General features: G+C 36.6%; 2 protein-coding genes across 10 annotated transcripts in view; both read right to left on the bottom strand.

The window, feature by feature from the left end:
• The window catches only part of sgip1b (SH3GL interacting endocytic adaptor 1b), a 39051-nt gene extending 30966 nt beyond the window's left edge, over positions 1 to 8085 (bottom strand). The window contains exon 1 of one of the 3 annotated variants that reach the window (XM_048163970.1): positions 7271 to 8085. In XM_048163970.1, coding sequence (XP_048019927.1) covers positions 7271 to 7280 — 10 coding nt within the window. In that variant the 5' untranslated portion in view covers positions 7281 to 8085. The remainder of the gene's footprint in view (positions 1 to 7270) is intronic. The other 2 variants (XM_048163969.1, XM_048163971.1) reach the window with 2 other exon arrangements.
• Positions 8086 to 16193: 8108 nt separating this feature from the next.
• The window catches only part of pde4bb (phosphodiesterase 4B, cAMP-specific b), a 74018-nt gene continuing 69867 nt past the window's right edge, over positions 16194 to 20344 (bottom strand). For 4 of the 7 annotated variants that reach the window (XM_048162600.1, XM_048162605.1, XM_048162602.1 and 1 more), the window contains 5 exons: positions 20065 to 20164; positions 19745 to 19899; positions 19268 to 19390; positions 18996 to 19178; positions 16194 to 18249 (listed from right to left, as the gene is read on the bottom strand). In XM_048162600.1, the coding sequence (XP_048018557.1) occupies positions 17962 to 18249; positions 18996 to 19178; positions 19268 to 19390; positions 19745 to 19899; positions 20065 to 20164 (849 nt within the window). In that variant the 3' untranslated portion in view covers positions 16194 to 17961. Of the gene's footprint in view, positions 18250 to 18995; positions 19179 to 19267; positions 19391 to 19744; positions 20165 to 20344 lie in introns of all 7 variants that reach the window. The other 3 variants (XM_048162598.1, XM_048162601.1, XM_048162599.1) reach the window with 1 other exon arrangement.

The raw sequence follows: 20344 nt of genomic DNA, 5'->3' as shown, positions 1-20344 counted from the left end.
AAGGCAAGATCCAGCCACAGGCTGAAAGTGCAGCGACGGATCGAAGTGATGGTCACCCGATATGTGCCACGGCACCATGCCCATCTCGGGACTCGCTGTGTAGCCAGTGCTGAAGCAGTCTCATATGCATCAATCCGAGCACCATGACCACGGCTGCGGAAGACATATGCCCCAGGAGCCTCTGAAATAATTTCAGTGGAACCGCTGTTTTCCCCCTGAGTCCCAAATGAGATGCTGGGTCCCTCATGAGAAGGACCAGCAGGCTCATCAGGAAACTCCACAGCCTGCAATGTGGAGCCAGAAGTGGGAGGCCCGTGGGGACTGGCCCGGCGGAAGAGCTCCCACTACAATCTTCAGCTCACCCTGAGTATTAACCGAAGTGGTTCTCTGTGGTGCATGTAAGACACGTGAGGCAGTGATCATGGCTGTTAGACGGGGCTAGGTAATAGACCCCTAAAAAGTTTGCAAACATTGCAACGTTTTCTGGTGGGCGGGGCTTAGCTGGAGGCAAAAAGAGACGCTGGACTCAATGTTGACAAGCCTAAGCTAGCATGTTTTAGGCGGGATTTATTAAACATAGATGCAAAAGAAGGTTCAGAACTGTCCAAATATGTACAGTCACTGACTCTGTGGGACCGTGACAGCTATTTTTGTAAATTAACTTAAGTTTTGGACATTTCCTAGACAACATATGAATTACTTTCTGGTGGTTCGGGGAATTTTGTCAAGGCTTATTATCTAATGTAACCTAACGCTGGGCTAACTATGATTATGGCTAGCAATGTGGATTATTTTAAGAGACCATTCAAAGGATGGCACACACATCTATCGCTGTATGTTTGTTTAACATTTAAGCTAACTAGTGTGCTGAAAGTTGGCGACTTTTCACCTATAAAACAGAAACTTGCTGAATTGTACTAGATAAAACCAACACACCATTACATATGCATCGATTATTTTACCTGATATGAAGTGTCCACTGCAAACACGAGTATTATTTATGATCGTCTCTGTCCAGTCTGTACGCCGTATTGCATTCAACCACAATTATCTTTTTGATTGAGGAATGTCTGCCGGGATATGGTAAAACTTTAGTTTTGAACCAAAAGTCCTGTTCCTTCTATTCTGGCAGCACAACACAAACACAACAAAACGATATTTTAAAGTCAAAACCTCAAATTTTTAGCACGCCTGCTATTAGTTCTTATTTATGTTTTGCCTCCAGCTAGAGCGGTGACGTCACAGTGACGTAGGCGATTAAGCGGTCTATAGGGCTGCACAATTAATCGAAGTTCTAATTGCGATTACGGATGCCACGTTTTCATTCAAAGGTGCGATTACAAGGAAAAATATCCACTTACATTATTCTGCGTGTTTAAAGCAGAACTAAGTAACTTTTTTTACCTTCATAAATAGTTTTCCTTACAAAGTCCTTACGATGGTTAATTGACTTGTAGTGGTGTGTTTGAGTCGTGCACTAACACCCTCTAGCACGTCTACGCCAAAAAACAGCACTTGCAAGTTGAGCTGCACCGACCCGAAGCAATCTCGCCTCATGTTCACGTTCACGCGAGAGTGACAAAATGCTTTACGGTAATTCAAAAACAATGTATATATTATGACTTTATAAGACAGTTTCGAAAATTACCCACCTCCATCGAGTGTACTGTATTTGCAAATTACCCACCTCCTCTTTCTTGTACTGTATTTGCAAAACTACTGCGCTGGTGAGCGTTGTAGTCATTGTAGTCCAGAGCTGCGCTTGGAGTATTTACGACAGTGTGACTCACTGAAGGAACCTGTAGGGGGAGCTTCGCAAATCTTACTGAGTTCCGCTTTAAGAGTTGTGAGAGCATATTACGTTGTGAGAGGCGAATCACGACTACTTCAGAGTGTAAAAGGTCTAACCCAGCACAAAAGGAGCTACCAGTGACGTAGGTGTACGCTGATGGGAAACACCATGACCCGCCATTTTTAAAAAGCCGTGCACACAGCCTAGTGTTGTCAAAAATATCGATATTTCGATATGTATCGATACTGAAATATCTTAAACGATACCAATACTCCTTTCTGCAGTATCGATACACCGATACCAGCTGCGCGTTCTTGCTCTCCTCTCTGACAGCGAGTTGAGATGTACGAGCCTCCTCTCATTCAGTCGTCTCGTGCTCTCATGTTTAATAGCGTTGGTGTGACTGGGTCTGAATTTCGGCGCAGGATTGCGCATAATTCTATTCATTCCCGCAGATTTCGCCTTCACATGAAGCGCAGACACATAATAAAGCCGCCTTTGACATACAAGTGCCAAAATAAGCTCTTTTTCACGGATTATTAATGGTCAAATGCACTCAGAAACAATGTCACGATGCCCATCTTGTAAAACAGTTCAGGAAGAATGTGTCCGTGCGTTTGTCATATCTTAAAGGGACAGCAGGCGAATAAACGTGCCACTCTCTATGTTGTTAATGTTAAAAAAAGAAAGAAATAATATTAAAAATATCTATATGACAGTATATACATTGTTTTTTCCCCTGTGGTATCAAAAATGGTATCGAATATCGGTACTTTTCAAGGTATCGTATCGAAGTTAGAAATTCCAGTACCGTGACAACACAGCCTATATATTTAGTCGACGAACTAACTCTACAAACATGGAAAAGAGTGATAGATGGACCTCTCAACCTTACGCTAAGGAGAAAATCCAGCGTGACTTTGAGCAGACCAAGCAATACATGATTATTACTTCAAACAATGGTATAAAGCTATTCAAAACATCATTCAATGTAAATTGTGATAATCATAATTATTAATTACAATTACAATTAAGGAAATAATCGACAATTATGATTTTTATCATAATCCTGCAGCCCAACTAGGTAACGACCGCATCCAGAAACACGCGGGTGGAATGCCATCTTTAAAAAGACACAATGTCACCTGTGCTTTAGCGAAACTGCTCTTTTAACAGTTGAAGCGCCCAGGGGTGTGATCGCTGCACTTATCTTTGCAAGGTTTACTCTTTTACTGGTGAAACACACCGCTGAATGCACCATATATCCAACGTAGAACAACTTCATGTGACTCAAAGGCAGAACACTGACAAACAGATCTGAAATAAAAAAGCTTATATACCTGTATGTACAGGGAGTGGCTTGCCATGCAAATCTCACATTGGTTTATTTGTTACCACTCGAAGGGGATTGGGCTCCGAAGTGAGATCCCATAGCATCAGTTCACTCTGACATAACATTGAACGTGACTGACCGATAGGGAATGGTTGTGCTGCCTAATATTTGTAATATAACTTATTGACCTCAAACTTTTAGACTGTAATGTACCTGTATATGTATATAATTTTCTCTTTTTTTAGATAGGGCTACTCGGCAGTGGTTGTCACCCTACTTTGTTATAACTTATTTTAGGTGTACATAGTGTTTCTGGATAAGACAAAAACATTGTTTGGAAGATGGATTTATGATGTACTCGCGCGAAAATTGTGTAAATTTTGAACCAAAATAAAGTTACATAGTTTACCTTTAAGTCTTAAAGGTAAACTATGTTAAGTTATGAAAATTTTATTTTCTGAATGTTCTCTGAACTGAAAATGTCCAGTTTTTTTTTTTAAATGTCTTGGTTATGCAAATGTTAAGGAAACATTCCATTTTATCATTTTGCAAACATTATGGGAATGTTACTTTTGAATGTTCTCTGAACATTATGAAACAAGTAGCAACATTTAAAGACTGTTAAACGAACATTCAACTAAAACGTTTCAGAAAAAGCATTCCATGAACAATGTATAAATAATGTTTTTGTGCTAATGTTTTGAGAACATTATTAAAGACCAAATAACTTTGAACAAACATTCTATTAACACATATGTATATTAACAGAATGTTTGTTCAAAGTCATCTGGCCTTTGTATATACAAAGTATATACATACTGTATATGCCAGAATGTTAGACAAAGTTCTAAGAAAGTTTCCTGTTAGAGAGGTTTGGATGAGAGCATTTGCTAATTCCATAAGTACTAAAGTAGAAATATCCCCTATTGTCTCTCAATAAATTTTGGGGAAAAAAGTATAATTATCAAGAATAAGCAAAATGCAGTTGCAATTTTTTTTTTGATGAAGTACAACATGCTATACTGCTGCCACTGCTTGTTATCAACAAACACAAAGCAAAATGCAGTGCTAAGTTAAATGTAGAGAGTTAAATTCACTGACAACTGAAAAACAAACACTGAATTCAGTCATCAGGGGAGTGACATTTTACATAAATATTTTAACATCTGCAACTAAAAAATGCAAAAACATTTTTTCTCCAAGACCTCATTCTAAGTGGATGGAATTAAATGATATAACTTTCTATTATTATTATTATTGCATCAAGGCAAATGAGCTCTGCAACTCTGTACAGGGATTCACAGTGTATGTTTGACCTGGATGACCAAATCTACAATGAGGACATCCAGTCATTTACTGGTGGTAGGGTGTCAGCAACCACAAATATGCAAGATCTAATGCTTATTTTACAATATTTTCTCAATCTGCCAGTTTACTTGTATGTAGAAACAACAGTCCCTAAGGACTGGCATCATGGTCGATATTAGACAAAGCAACAGAATTTATAGCCTGGAGATCTTGGCATGATGGCATACGGGACTGCTTGAGGGTTTCAGTGCAAAAGCCTCTTGTTGTGCGTTCACCCATCATGCCTCTAGTCTAGAAGACCTCTAGGGAAAAGCTGACATTTCCTCATCTGCTTGGCTAAAAATGAAGCAATTAAGTCGAGTTACCCCAAAACAAATACAAGAAGATGAAACTGCTTGCTTGCAGCTTGTTCACTACCTTAAACATTTGAATCCAACAATGCCATTAAACGAAGACAGGAATAGTTCACATTTACGCACCCTTATGTCATTCAACACCTATGACTTTCTTTTTTCTGTAGAACACAAAAGGAGAAACTTTGAGGAATGTATTGGTTATTCTTTTCCAATAACTGATTGTAATGATAATCAATGTGGACTCGCTTTCAAGCTTCAAAAATGATACTACTGATCATAATGGAGATCTACAACAAATACACTGCACTCTAAGACTTCTGAACCACTCAATACTTTGGTGTGAGAAACAAATTTAACTTCAAGCCGTTATTCACTGATAATAACTTAACTCGAGAACCACTGTGACCAGATCATTGGAGACAGGGATAGCTGCAGGTTGGAGTAATGGGCATGCCGAAAGGTGAATTGCTACAACAGAATCTAACCCCTAAGCCTACCCCACACCCTGACTGACAGATTTCACAACCAATGATAAAGACCTCTCTCCATGCCCCAACCTTTCATCACGCCAATTACTCCAACCTGCAAATACCCACACTTGGAGTCAATAGAGTACCTCAGAGATTACGTGTTTTTGTAGGCCAACCCGGAAGTTAGCGGCGCACGGGTTCCCTCGATTGAAAGCCTGTGCATTTTTCCCATAGACTTTTGGAAAATCACAAAAATTTGTGTTTAACAAAGGGTTATGACACTTACATGTTTTGTCTATCAAGATAATCTTTACAAGTTAACACAACATTTATAGATTTTGAAGCCTAAATAAAGTCGTCAGATATAAAAAGCTAACAGTAGGCTACAAACGGACTACAGCACACCATGTTCACGGATCAACGTCACCACCACCGTGTGTCCTCAAACTTTATTTAAAAACATGTTTGCTGATTATGATCTACGCTGTTTATGAATACTTATTCACTTTTTCATGAGAAATGCTGTCCAAATGTCCTGTTTGTCATGATGACGTCTAAAGTCCCCGCCAAAGGAAGTAGTCCCTTTTAACAACTTGTTAGCAACCACCGTTTTTAAGACACAATAAAGGTTTAAAAAAAAAATCACAAGCGGGTTATAACTGGTGTGTTTTATGTCATAGATCAAAACGTGAACATATTTAGAGGCTTTGATAACCACAGACCTTATTTCAGACGATTTAGCAAAAACCCATTAAAAAAAACCCATAGACTTTAGGGCGATGGAACCGGCAGTCCTAAAATGCTAACCCGCTTCCGGGGTTTTGCCTACGAAAACACGTCATCTCTGAGGTGCTCTATAAGATGAGAACTAGATCCATCCAATTTGTAAACAAATCATCAGGCATTTTAGGTGATCAATGGTGAATTGTTCAGCTCACAACTTGTTAATCTCAAACAAACCGATTCAGACTGGTTTTGAGAAATAATTCATTAAAAAGATCCTACTTGGGGTCAGTAAAAATATTTGAATGTTTTTGTCTCTTATGCTCTACAAGAATACAGTAGAACAGTAATATTCTGAAATATTACAATTTAAAAAAAATTAAATATATTTTAAAATGTAATTGGCAAAGCTGAATTTCCAGCATCATTACTCCAGTCTTCAGTGTCACATGATCCTTCAGAAATCATCTGAATATGCTAATTTGCTGCTCAAGAAACATTTCTTATTATCAATGTTGACAACAGTTGTGCTGCTTAATATTTTTTTGTGGAAACGGTTTTGAGAATTCTTTGATTAATAGACAGCTCGGAAAAACAGCATTTGAAATAGATTTTTTGTAACAATATAAAAGTCTTTACTGTCACTTTTGATCAAATTAACAGCATCCTTGGTTAATTAAAAGATAATTTCCTTAAAAAAATACTGACATCAAACGTTTGAACAGTAGTGTATATTGTGCTTTTATGGTATAAGTTTGAAAGCTCCAAATACGTTCTTCAAAATTCCCTTTTGTGTTTCCCAAAAGAAAAAAAAAATCATACGGGTTTGGAACTACATAAAATTGAACAAATGACTGGCATAATTTTGATTTTTGGATGAACTATCCCTTTAAATCTGAAAAAAATAAATCATGACCTATAAGATGATGAGGGTGGGACTGTAGACCACAGAGCAAAGGCACACAAACATCCTGATGGCAGATTTATATGGGAGTTACACTTGTGCTCACTGGACCACATGTGTAAACCTTGGCCTCTGATATTGAACCTAAATTTAAATGTGCCATCATGATGTTTGTGTGTGTGTGTCACGGTGCAAATACACATGCTCACTGGCCATACAACGTGAGACACATAATCCTTCACCTCCTTCAAGGAGACAGACACCAACACATGCATGTGCTGCATTTGGATGTCATGTACAGCACAGTCGGCTAGAGAAGATTACCACCCTAATAAATAATATCAACAGACAGCGATGAATTTAAGGGCCCGAAGTGGATTTTACCTTGCATCATGGTTGCAGTACTTCATTCCTCGGTTTCACGCGCGCAAACAAACTGACATGAGATACAGTAGTGATCCGGTAACCGGTCGTTAAAGGAAAGGCTCATACTGCCCAGCCCCTCACGTCTTCGTCTCTCGGGTTTCCCGGTAACCGGTGGGTTAGGCCCCAGGCACCGCCGCATCAGCAGCATCCACACACGCCATCATCACAGAGGGGATGCTGAGGACAGCCGATGAACGGAGAATGAGAGTGTGGGAGGGTCGCGTAATTACGAACCGTACTATGGCGCAGGCTTTACTCGTGAATATTTATAAGGTCATGACGACGTAGCTTGGCAACCTTCCTGGAACGTCCAGTCACGTAGTAATTTTATATTCATGAGCTACGCCTTTCGGTGGGGTAGGATTGGTGGGTTCGCAGACTTACTAGCGTTCTACGCCAGTCTGTCAACAAATCAGCGAGGCCTGCGTCACGTTGCGTGATTAATATTTCATGACCTAAGCCCAAGCTATAGTAGAATTCGTACATTCACAAGGAGGGATAATAAGGGGGCAAACGGACTCAGAGCAGGAAAGGACTGTCTGATCCTTGGTCTGATCCTAAGAACGCTATTCATATGATAGAGCGACGCCTGCTGGTGGACCAAAAGTCTGAGGCCACTAGTGACAATACATTAAATGGTTCACCTGTTTAGTTGTACCACCCTGTAGGCTATATATACTCTGTGTCTAATTGAATCTCCTTCTTCTTCTTCTTCTTCTTCATGCGTACTGACCAGGAAACATAACAAATATAGTAAGAGTTTGATCTGTAATATCTGTCTGAAGTGAACCCCCCTCCCCTCACCACATAATGAGCTAACATCAAAGGTTAGTTTTTTAAAAAGTGTCAAAAATAAATATATAATCTTTGTATTTTATTGAATCAAAATAGTCTTCATCAGCCTTTTGATTTTTCTGACACAAAATTCCAGTGATATCATTGTGCATAGCACATTGTCATGCATTACTAAAGCTGTTTTGCAACACTGTACCATACTGTAAACAGCCAAAAAGGGGTCAGCACTTAAAACTGATTTTCAGATAGTACAAAGAGATGGTAAAAGGCCACTGAAATCTTTAAAACCTGTCAACAACTACTGAAATCTCTCATCTTAGATCACTAACTGAAAACAGTTAGGTCATGACTCATTTAACAGTAATTACACCAACTCAGGTTAGTTAACAGGTCTCTGACCGAATAAACATATAGACACAGATTGCAGAGAATAATACATGGGATTTACAGTAATCCATGTATTGTACACCCAGCCGTTTTTCTTTTTAATTAAGATTAAATGGCATTTAAATTCTTCATAAAAATAGCAATAAAACATACACAATGAAATAAATGAAAATTAGAGTGTTTCATAAATATTAACAGTGCTGAGATTACTTGAGGTCCATTACTGAATACAGTTTACATGATACAATTGTAGTTAGTAATCTATTACATTACACATTTTAGGTAATATAATCAGACTACTTTTAGATTACTCTTGACCTAACTTGTATATAACATTGTTCTGAATAGTCTAATCTTGTTCCATATTGATAAAAAATACAACGAGAAAGTTATCAACAACAGTAAGTGCATTAAACATTACATTATGTGAGGGTTTCCCTAACTAGGGTTTGGGAAGGAAATGCAGGCTGTTCATAAATTTATGAAAAGTTAAATTATAATAAAATAAAAAAAAAATTAAAAAAACATTAAATATTTTATTTGTTTTTGCTGTGAAGCCTCTCAATTTTCTATTCAATTATAGTCGCCTGACTAGTGGCTGGTCTGTGTGCGCAATTCCATAAAATCTTTGAGAAAGAATAATTTAAAAGATAAAAAGAATCAGGGAGATGAATGAATGGATTACTGCCATTTTGTCAAGGTAATCCAGTGGTTCCCAAACTTTTTATAGTGGAGTAACCTCTCTCTTTGACACCTTTTCCATTAAGGGACACTATTTGCTCTCTAAATTGATAAAAAATTTTTTTTTTACCTGTATAAAATCAATAATGTTTTAAATAAAAAAAACGAAGTGATACTTTTAAATATTCAAACTAAACCCTCCAGTAGGTGGCAGTAAGTCACTGTCTTAATGAGTGAGTCATCAGTCATTCATTCATTCAGATTTATTTCTGAATGGGTCATTGAATAATTAACTGTAACGATTCATTTGTTGGAACTATTACTTCATTGCAAAATAGAGCAAACAGTACTGGCAATGCTGTGTTTAGATCACTATTGTTTAACTGTTGTAAAATCAATGTCACATTTGCAATCGTGTGGATATTTGGATTTGCATTCTTGCTATATTATAGCCTATTATCAACATTAAAAGCAAGAACTCACACAAGGTATGTTTTTGTATCGAACAGTGTTTTGAGTCTTAAATCGATCTCTATGCACAGTCTGTCTATGGGCTATTTGTTCTTCATGCTAGTTAATGCTAAATCCCCACTTTGTAATGTAGCATGATTTGCTGAGGCAGCATGCACACAACAGTATCATATGCATGCTGCTTTTGACCACAAAAGATGAGTTTTTTTTAAAAATGTCATCTATTATTAGAAATACATGAAATACATCTTTTTTTTATTTTATATTATATATCTCACAATATATAACCTAATTAGAAGTAGGCCTATTTAATTTTTGGAATCTAATTACATAATCCAGATAACATATAGCCTTGGCTATTCAGTTACTATCCAACACTGAATATTAATAATATTAATAATATTAATATAATATTATATAATATTAATAATACTGAAAAAGGTGTATTAAACTAAGGAATGCATTAAACAAAAGAAAGAAAAGAAAGAAAAAAAAACGTTTTTATTATAAAATTGTCAATGAGGGAACATAGTAAAATTGTATTATGTATGTTTGTTCAGCAGTGTAGCTCATTCTAAATGTGTAAGATATAATTCTCTATTTGTGTTGTGCAGAATGTTTGACGTTCTGTTTGTGGTGCTGGGTGAGAGTGAAGATTAGATCAACAGATTACCTTCCAAAGAGACTGATTTACTAGAATGATTTCATAAACTTCCTTTGTAAGTTACACCTACTTGCATACATGTAGATAAAAAAAGATGTGAGATAATTTCTACAGTATGTCAAAGAAGTTTTTGTTTTAATTGCATCACATTTGAGCTGTCTTTTTACCCAGTTCTTTTCATGGGGCCCCCCATGAATCGAACTTGTTTGTTCAGCACATCCCACAGATGCTCGATTGGATTGAGATCTGGGGAATTTGGAGGCCAAGTCAACACCTCAAACTCATTGTTGTGCTCCTTAAACCATTCCTGAACCATTTTTGCTTTGTGGCAGGGCGCATTATCCTGCTGAAAGAGGCCACAGCCACCAGGGAATACCGTTTCTATGAAAGGGTGTGTACATGGTCTGCAACAATACTTAGGTAGGTGGTACATGTCAAAGTAACATCCACATGGATGGCAGGACCCAAGGTTTCCCAGCAGAACATTGCCCAAAGCATCACACTGCCTCCGCCAGCGTGCATTGTTCCCATAGTGCATCCTGGTGTGTTCCCCAGGTAAGCGACGTACATGCATGCATATATATATATATATATATATATATATATATATATGAATAAAAACAGAATGCAATGATGTGGAAGTTTCAAATTTTAATATTTTATTCAGAATACAACATAGATGACATATCAAATGTTTAAACTGAGAAAATGTATAATTTTAAGGGAAAAATATGTTGATTTTAAATTTCATGGCACCAACACATCTCAAAAAAGTTGGGACAAGAGGCATCCCCTCTTCTTTTTATAACAGTTTGCAAAGGTCTGGGGACTGAGGAGACAAGTTGCTCAAGTTTAGGAATAGGAATGTTGTCCCATTCTTGTCTAATACAGGCTTCTAGTTGCTCAACTGTCTTAGGTCTTCTTTGTCGCATCTTCCTCTTTATGATGCGCCAAATGTTTTCTATGGGTGAAAGATCTGGACTGCAGACTGACCATTTCAGTAGCCGGATCGTCCTTCTACGCAGCCATGATGTTGTAATTGATGCAGGATGTGGTCTGGCATTGTCATGTTGGAAAATGCAAGGTCTTCCCTCAAAAAGAGACGACGTCTGGATGGGAGCATATGTTGTTCTAGAACTTGGATATACCTTTCAGCATTGATGGTGCCTTTCCAGATGTGTAAGCTGCCCATGCCACACGCACTCATGCAACCCCATACCATCAGAGATGCAGGCTTCTGAACTGAGCGCTGATAACAACTTGGGTTGTCCTAGTCCGGATGACATGGCGTCCCAGTTTTCCAAAAAGAACTTCAAATTTTGATTCGTCTGACCACAGAACAGTTTTCCACTTTGCCACAGTCCATTTTAAATGAGCCTTGGCCCAGAGAAAACGCCTACGCTTCTGGATCATGTTTAGATATGGCTTCTTTTTTGACCTATAGAGTTTTAGCCGGCAACGGAGAATGGCATGGTGGATTTTGTTCACCGACAATGTTTTCTGGAAGTATTCCTGAGCCCATGTTGTGATTTCCATTACAGTAGCATGTGATGCAGTGCCTTCTAAGGGCCCGAAGATCACGGGTATCCAGTATGGTTTTCTGGCCTTGACCCTTACGCACAGAGATTGTTCCAAATTCTCTGAATCTTTGGATGATATTATGCACTGTAGATGATGATAACTTCAAACTCTTTGCAATTTTTCTCTGAGAAACTCCTTTCTGATATTGCTCCACTATTTTTCGCTGCAGCATTGGGGGAATTGGTGATCCTCTGCCCATCTTGACTTCTGAGAGACACTGCCACTCTGAGAGGCTCTTTTTATACCCAATCATGTTGCCAATTGACCTAATAAGTTGCAAATTGGTCCTCCAGCTGTTCCTTATATGTACATTTAACCTTTCCGGCCTCTTATTGCTACTTGTCCCAACTTTTTTGGAATGTGTAGCTCTCATGAAATCCAAAATGAGCCAATATTTGGCATGACATTTCAAAATGTCTCACTTTCAACATTTGATATGTTATCTATATTCTATTGTGAATAAAATATAAGTTTATGAGATTTGTAAATTATTGCATTCCTTTTTTATTCACAATTTGTACAGTGTCCCAACTTTTTTGGAATCGGGTTTGTATATATATATTTGTATATACCTATACCTAGGTGGCATATACCTATCCTCATTCTCAGGAAATTTCTCCATCAACAAACTCAAACATTACCCTTGAATGAATTCTGTGTAACCATAATCAGATATTCAACAAGGCCCTCATCTTGAGCGCATGATAAACAATCCTGTTATCAAGAAAGTCGGCCTTTACTGTAAAGGGAAAGTGATCAGACTTGTTTCCACCATGAACTGTAGAAGCTTGATCACTTCCTCCTCTGGAGCTCAGGGCTCTAAGAAAAGCCTCCAGTGACCCACATGTATTGAGTTTCCACGTGCTGCTCATTGGAACAACAAGCACTTTGACGTCAAACACTGCAAAGTTTTTGTTGTGCTCCCAAAAAAATTCCCAAGCTTTCATAGCTACTGACATGGCAGCGATGGAAAAAGTTAACCCAAGTGTCACGGGATTTTTGGTAAAAACTGACTGTACCCTAAATAGCACGTCCCAAGCATCTTCCCCGTGTACTCTAATAACTCAGAGACCCCATCCTCTTGTCTATTTTTTGTTCTTTCAAGCAAGTACTACTATTAACAACACTATGTCAGAAAATATATTTCATATGTATTTATCTAACTAGATTTTTAGATTGGCACTTGCAAAACCTGTGCAAAACTTTGATAATATCTTTGCTAAAATGGTCTTGATGACTTAAAAAATTGGGCAGTGGATTTCTAGTTCCCATGATTCCAGATAAGGAGGCCCAATTCATACCAAGGACGATAACTATAACAATACGATAAAGATATATTTCTAAAAATCGTTCTAAATATAAAAGTAGAGTTCATACCACAACTATAATAATAGCAGCACAGAGAAACAGAAATTGTGTGAAACACTTTCAGAACAGTTTTCTCCAGCTTAGGCCGATCAGATTGCATCCCACTTTAAAAAGCACAAGCATTTAAAGTGGCAGATGACAAAACTGCTGCATGCACTTAAAATAAATAGAACGATATTGTGCGTTGGTGTTGGACGCTAAAATATTTATTGTTATACTGTAGTTTAACTATCTTTACAGTTATTGTTCTTGGTGTGAGTTGGCCTTAAATCTTCAAATTAGTGGTATTTTATGGGTTTGTTTAGTAAAGGGAGAGACGTGGTTTTTGTGGTTAGATAAGATTAATTGGTTCCAGGGCCAGCACTCAATGTTGAAATTTGTTGGAACAAGTGCATTTTTTAAATAGGCCTAATTAACTTATGCTACAAATTAAGTTCCTCTAACTCAGTGTAGTTTGTTGGTTGAACATAATTTCATTAGAAGTTGTCATAACTCAAAACCGATGCAAACTGTTCCTTATTTGTTGTTGTTGTTGAGCCAAGACATTTGTTTTTAGAGTGCATGATGCTAATGTGTTGTGTATGGTTGCTAAGGTGTTGATATGTGGTTGCTAAGTCTCTTTGTAACAACTTCAAATTGCAAACAAGAACAGTGTTCGCTACTCAAAGGTCAGCTTGCTGAAGCTGATCATCGACATACTGGTAAACTTTAGCATGACTGTTACTCAATGAAACCAGTTTTGCTGAGCAGGATGCGCTTCAGTTGTTTCTAGGTGGAGGCAGATGTCACGTCTGCATGATCTTTACTGTGATATTTGGTGAATGAATACGTTGATTCATTCTGTTTTTGGTTGATTCATTCTTGTTTTTGTTATGTCAGCATGATCAGGGGAAATAGCTAACAACTCCCGTTTTTATGTGGGTCAATGACGGTTTTTTTTTTTTGTCCAAAGGCCTTAATAATAATAAAAAACAAAGATATGACATCCAAAGTATGTAAGGTAGTTTATCTAGATCTCTTTTATTGAATCCAAAAGGTTTTAATTATATTTTGCTACATGTAAAGGTATTTTAAAGATTTGAAAATACCTTTATATGGCAAAAGGTCATTCAGTTTAACCGTCCAAAGGCCAATACTTCCATTTCATTTGTGATTAAAACATCTTATAATGTAAAGTATTTTTTGGCATGATTTTAAAACATCATATATATATATATATATATAAAAATTATGTGTAGAAGTCGTTTCTTTGTTATGAGAAAGAATGTCCGTTCATTGATGTCATTCGGAGTAACCAATGTAAAAGCACCATTTTGATCAAGTCATGCAGTCAGTATCATGTGACAGGACGTGACATCATTCAGACACCTGCAAAAGGACCACATGGTCATGAAGCAAAGTAACTAACTCTCTCTTAACTATTTGAAAAATGTTTTCACTTGCTCATGTCCCGAAACATCAGGTCATTCGGTACAACCGCTATAAAACATGGAAAATTTTGTAATATTTTTAAAACTTTGCTAGATATCAGCCTGTTAGCATTGTTTGAAAATATCGTCATTCGGTATAACCAACCAAAAGTGTAATTTGGTAAAACCAAAATTTTGGTTTTGACTTTTTTGGTGACAAATTTTTATCCATCTTGTAAAAAAATGACTAAAGCATTGTTAATTGATTATAAAAACACAATCTCATTGTTAACACTTAATAAAACTTCAAAATTTATTATATCTCCATTATGTTTTTTACACTTTTAAAAACCTTATTCGTAAATGACTTTAATATGTATTTAATAAATGCAATAACATTTAATAAATGAAATGATATTAAACAAATGAAATATTTATAAATCATTTAGTGTGCCATAATTGCATGGATTTCAGTTTAAGTGCAAACAAACTTTCGATACATTTGTTCTAATGAGTTTTTACATCACTGCTAGTTTTGAATCTCTCAACCAAACTATGTAGCTACTAAAGCAAAATTGTCTCATGTAATTGCACACTGTTTTTACATAAAAATTTGGTACAGTATATAACAAATTTGGTCCCACTTTATATTAAGTGTCTTTAACTATTAGTACTAAAATTTAAATTTGATATAGTGCATGCATGTTTTTACATTGTACTTGCATTTAAAAAAATACCAGCATTTAATTACAGCTGTCATTAATTTCTGTAATTTCATCTATAATTACACTGTTGACCTTCCCTTACACCTTAACCCACCCTTAAACCATACCACCAAACCTGTCCCTTGCCTTACCCGTATCCCGCCTCAATGGCAGCTAAAGTGTTTCACAGTACAACATTACATTGTTGTCATTTGTATGTTTTGTTTTGGTTTCATTTTAGTTCCTGTAGACTGTTGCCTTTGTTCCCTATGTTCCTGCTTTTCATTTGTTGTCATAGTGATTCATTAGTTGATTCATTAGTTGATTAAGTCCCCACCTGTGCCTTGTGTTACCCCTCATTATTTTGTGTATCTAAACCCTCCTCAATTTGCAGTTTAGTGTGTTCTCTCTACGTTATTTAGCTAAGTAAGCTGTTAAGTTTTCTCTGACTCCTGAGTTTTGAGTTTATATTTGTATTACATTCTTTGTTTTTGGTTTGTTGGAATTATATCCATCTCCTTCCTTCATCACCATCCTCTGATGTGACAATTTGTAAAAAAAAAAATATATATATACAGTATACAAGTACATAGTAGTTATATAGACAACTAATATAAAATCTGACCACTATTTTTTTCTTGTAACTATATTATATTATTTATATTATATGACTGTTACTGTGACAAATTTTCCCTTTTGGTTCAGTAAAATTCTAGGCTGTCTATAGATAGACATGGAGCATGCAAAAGAATCACAGCACTATAATTTTCATTTCTTTCTTTGTTTTTTGTTTTTTTTTGACAAATAAGAAATGTGCAACACAACTTTAACAGAGGTTTAATACTACAAATGATAATATAATAATAATAAATATAATAATAATAATAGAGACAACAGTGATTCCACCAGTGAAATCACAGTTCTTCTACAGTGTGCATGTTCATCATCTGCTTCACAATGACAACCATGAGTGAAAAAAGACAAGTTACAGCTTCATACTGTAAACGTAATTTAAATTTGGGCAAATTACGTCAGTTGAACTGTGGCAAAATGTAGTCATGCTTCCATGAATAAGAGGAAAAAAAACAAAACATAGGGTAAGCAAAAGCAAATAGTATACATCTTGTAAGGAAGAAAAGATACTTGTTGATTTAAAGGCTAATCTCAGTCAGAATGACGTGTGTTCACCACATCCGTTCCTGACCAGTAAGAACATACAGGAGGAACCACATTTTTTGACATCAGTGATTGTGTAAATGAGGTTTATTGTTGACTCTGTTCCGTGAATATTAACAGCTTAGATTCTAAGAAAAATAACATGTAACGAGAAATGAATTGGGGATTTGAGAGTTGAAATTTTTAAATGTTAAATCTGAAGTCTCTTTTGTTCCTTTGACATAAAAGTATCTTAGTGACATTTACAGACACAAAGAGGTAATTTTTTAAATATATAGTACATAAAGACAGCTAAATCAGTTTAATGTCACTATTAAGTGTTGGGATGTTTGTTTCCCATATTAAAGTGGTTTAAAAGGAATGATCTGGGTTCAGTACTAGTGCAGCTCGATCGACAGCATCTGTGGGATAATGTCAGTTACCAGAGAAAAAAAATTATTTTGACTTATCCATTAGTTTTTTTAAAAGCAATATCAATAAGGTACTTGCAATAGTAGTTCCTTATTGGACTTGTAATGGCTCTTACAATAGAAGTTCAGTAGAAGTATATATATATATATATATATATATATATATATATATATATATTTTTTTTTTTTTTCCATGGTAATCAACATAATCGCAACTAATACAGTTGAAAGAGCTTAATTTATATCAATCCCAGGACATTCCTTAAGAGTAACCACTAAAATGCTGTACTCTTTGGATCCTGTTTATAGATAATACGACATAAAACGTCACATTAGTTGTACCAGAGGAATCGCTTTATAAGAACGCCTTTTAAAAGAGAAAGTGTTTGTTACAAAGTACAAAGGTTTTGTATTACTTAAATAAAGATAAAGTATGCTGGCACAAGAATTAGATTATTCTGTTGTCCAAAATTTAGGAAGACTGCATTCCCAAATACATGACTGGGAATTACATGCTTTTGCTTTCAGCATGACAACATTCATCACTTTTGACATTTTCAAAAGTGTAGTTGGATGTGACACCAAAAAAGTGACAAAACACAAGTACAAAAAGTAGTCTTTTTTTCTTTTCTTTTTTACAAAAAAGTCTGATGTTGTAGTACAAACCCCTCTTATAAGAGGGTCAGCATTTCTCCTTCACAGAAACCCACTCCAACATTCAGATCAGACTGTAGCGACTGATTAAGAAAATCCATCTTATGGCACTTTCGGTACGGCTGTCCGTCCACTTCTGCCAATTTCCAACTTGACTGGATTCTTGCAACTTCTGTGAAAACTATATTGTGTAGGATGTTCACTCACTCCCCTTTTAGGCTCTGTAACAACGGCAGAGTCCCAAGACACAATGGTCCTCTGAGGGATTCTCAGGTAGCAGGAGAATAACATTCCAGCACTTTACTCTGTCATCAAATACGGCCAACATGATAGCCATTGTAGTGAGGTGCTACGTCTCGGCAGATGAAGGAGAACATGTCTCAATCTCTACATCGTCTGTCTCTAAGATATTCTCTGTATCCTGCTTGGGTCCTTCCTCAACTTCCAACTCGAACTGAAACTTATCTCCACTGTCAGTTCCTGTTTCAAAGAAGGGAGGGGAGGGACTCTGTGGTATCATGCTGTGGTACCAGTTCCTGTTCTCTTCTAAAGTGTCCAAGATATCCTGTGCATCTGGATGCACCAGGTCTGCCCATGTCTCCCATAGTGGGTGCACAATGTAGTCAATGAAACCAACCTAAAAGGAAAACAAACACATGATAAGTTCCTTCTAGAAATGGCTGGACATGACCAATCCCTTGTAAAAAAGAAATGCATTAAATTATACTGAATGTCCACTTGTAGTGTACAGTACTTCAAATCTTAAAAGCATATATTTAAAAAAAAACTATCTACAGATAATATAATATTAATGAAATAAAAGGCCATTAAGTATACTTAAAGAGATTTTATTAACACACTTAAGTCCACTTTTTAATAATGTCAAATTAAAAGTTTTACTTTAAAGTAAAGTAGTATTTGAAATCATTACTAATCTGTTGTCATGCTTTAAAGTACACTTATTTTAATGTGTCGACTAACATACTAAAGCACATGTAAAGTGCTTAACTATAATTTGAACTGTAGTGTGTTATTTGATATTACATTAAAAGTTCATATATTACTGAATTGTAGCTGAATGCAAAAGTGTAATTACAAATATAGCCTATATTTAAATACATAACATACAGCTTTCAATAAGAAATAATATTTTAGCTTACACTTTTTGACCCACTTAAGTACATATACTTAAGTGGGTCAAAAAAGTATTCTTAAGTTAAATTTAATATAAATTCAAATTATAAAAATTTAATTTAATTGTAAATAACACTTAAGTATATTTTGTAAAGTATATTATTTCCAAAACAAATGCTCTTTTTAAAAGTATGCTTAAGTGTGAATGCATGGAATGACTTGGAGGTGATGGATTGTTTGGACGCCCACCTGAGATTTCTCCACTGAAGCAGTGTGTTTGTCACACATCGGGCTGATCTCCATGCCTCGCTCTCTCTCTCGGTCACCCTGGTGGAAAAACTCTTCCATAATGCGGTCCGTCCATTGCCGGTACAGATCTAATGGCTTGGTGGGATTGCTCAGATCGGCACAGTGAACCATATTTCGTAAGACCTGTAGACATAGTGAGACAGGATGTTGAATAATGTCGAGGAAGTAGTGAGGAACTGAATGTTGTTGAGGACACATTTGCCAGGACTCACCTGTATCCTGTCAGTATAGTTGTCAAGCAACAACACTCCTGAACTAGTCACCTTCTTGGTCTCGACCATTGTCTTCAAGTCAGCCAGTAAGCTCATGTGCTTGGACATGTCTGTCGCTAGTACCTATTGAGAGAGATGGAGACTCGTTTAGGAGACTTGCTATTGTTCGACGAAATTTTGCAGCCAAAACCCAGTCATTTCAATAGGAATTTGTGTGACTGAGAGTTTTGTGTGAGGGTGAAAAACTTTAAAGTGTATTTTAAATTATCACGTTTGGTAACACTTTCCAACAAAGTCCTATTAGTTAACATTAGCTAATGCATTAACTAACTAACAAGCACTTTCAAGCTCAAATGTTTGCATTTCAATGGGCCTCGTTTTTTGCATGTGAAATTTTGCTGAAGTTTCTCTAATGAGGCCGCACCTTAAAATGTAACGGTTAAGAGGAAAAAGTCAACTAGCATTAATTCTGCCTACCAAGTCAATGACCATTTTCCTGAGAGTCTGTCGCTGTTTCTTGGAGAGGTTTTGGAAGATATCACAGTTTTCCCCTTGCAAGAGCTTGAAACCAACCGCTAGGTGATGGTTCTCGAGAACAGACTCATCATTGTACATGAGCGCCAGCTCGGAGTCTGCAGTAAAGAGAGGCATGATGTTTATGAGAGTCATGAAACAGTCATAACATTGAGGCTTTGTTCTTCCATATGGTTTGAGTTTCAATAACTGCAGCAGTTTGGATCCAAAAGCATGCATAGTCTTCAATATGTAAAGGGAGGTGTAGATAAAAACACACTCACTGGTATTAATTAGGAACTGGTTTGAGACCCCTGGGTGGTCCACGTCATGGATGGCTGCTGCAAAGATAGCGGCCAGGATCTCCAGGTCTGTAAAGACTGCCTGTAAATAATAACGGAAAAGGACTGTTACATGATGTGGATCAACTTTCCTCAGTGCAGTGAACTTCAAGTACTGTATGTTGTAACACAAGTTGAGTTGAAAGTTGAAACAGATTCAGCTTTGACTTTGTTTATCAGTGACCTTTAATAAAACAAAATATTTTGTAGTTAAAGACAGCTT

This window comes from Megalobrama amblycephala, linkage group LG17 (assembly GCF_018812025.1).
Source record: "Megalobrama amblycephala isolate DHTTF-2021 linkage group LG17, ASM1881202v1, whole genome shotgun sequence".
NCBI lineage: Eukaryota > Metazoa > Chordata > Actinopteri > Cypriniformes > Xenocyprididae > Megalobrama > Megalobrama amblycephala.
The sequence above is the reverse complement of the archived record's forward strand: the minus strand, read 5'-3'. Positions and strand labels throughout refer to the sequence as shown.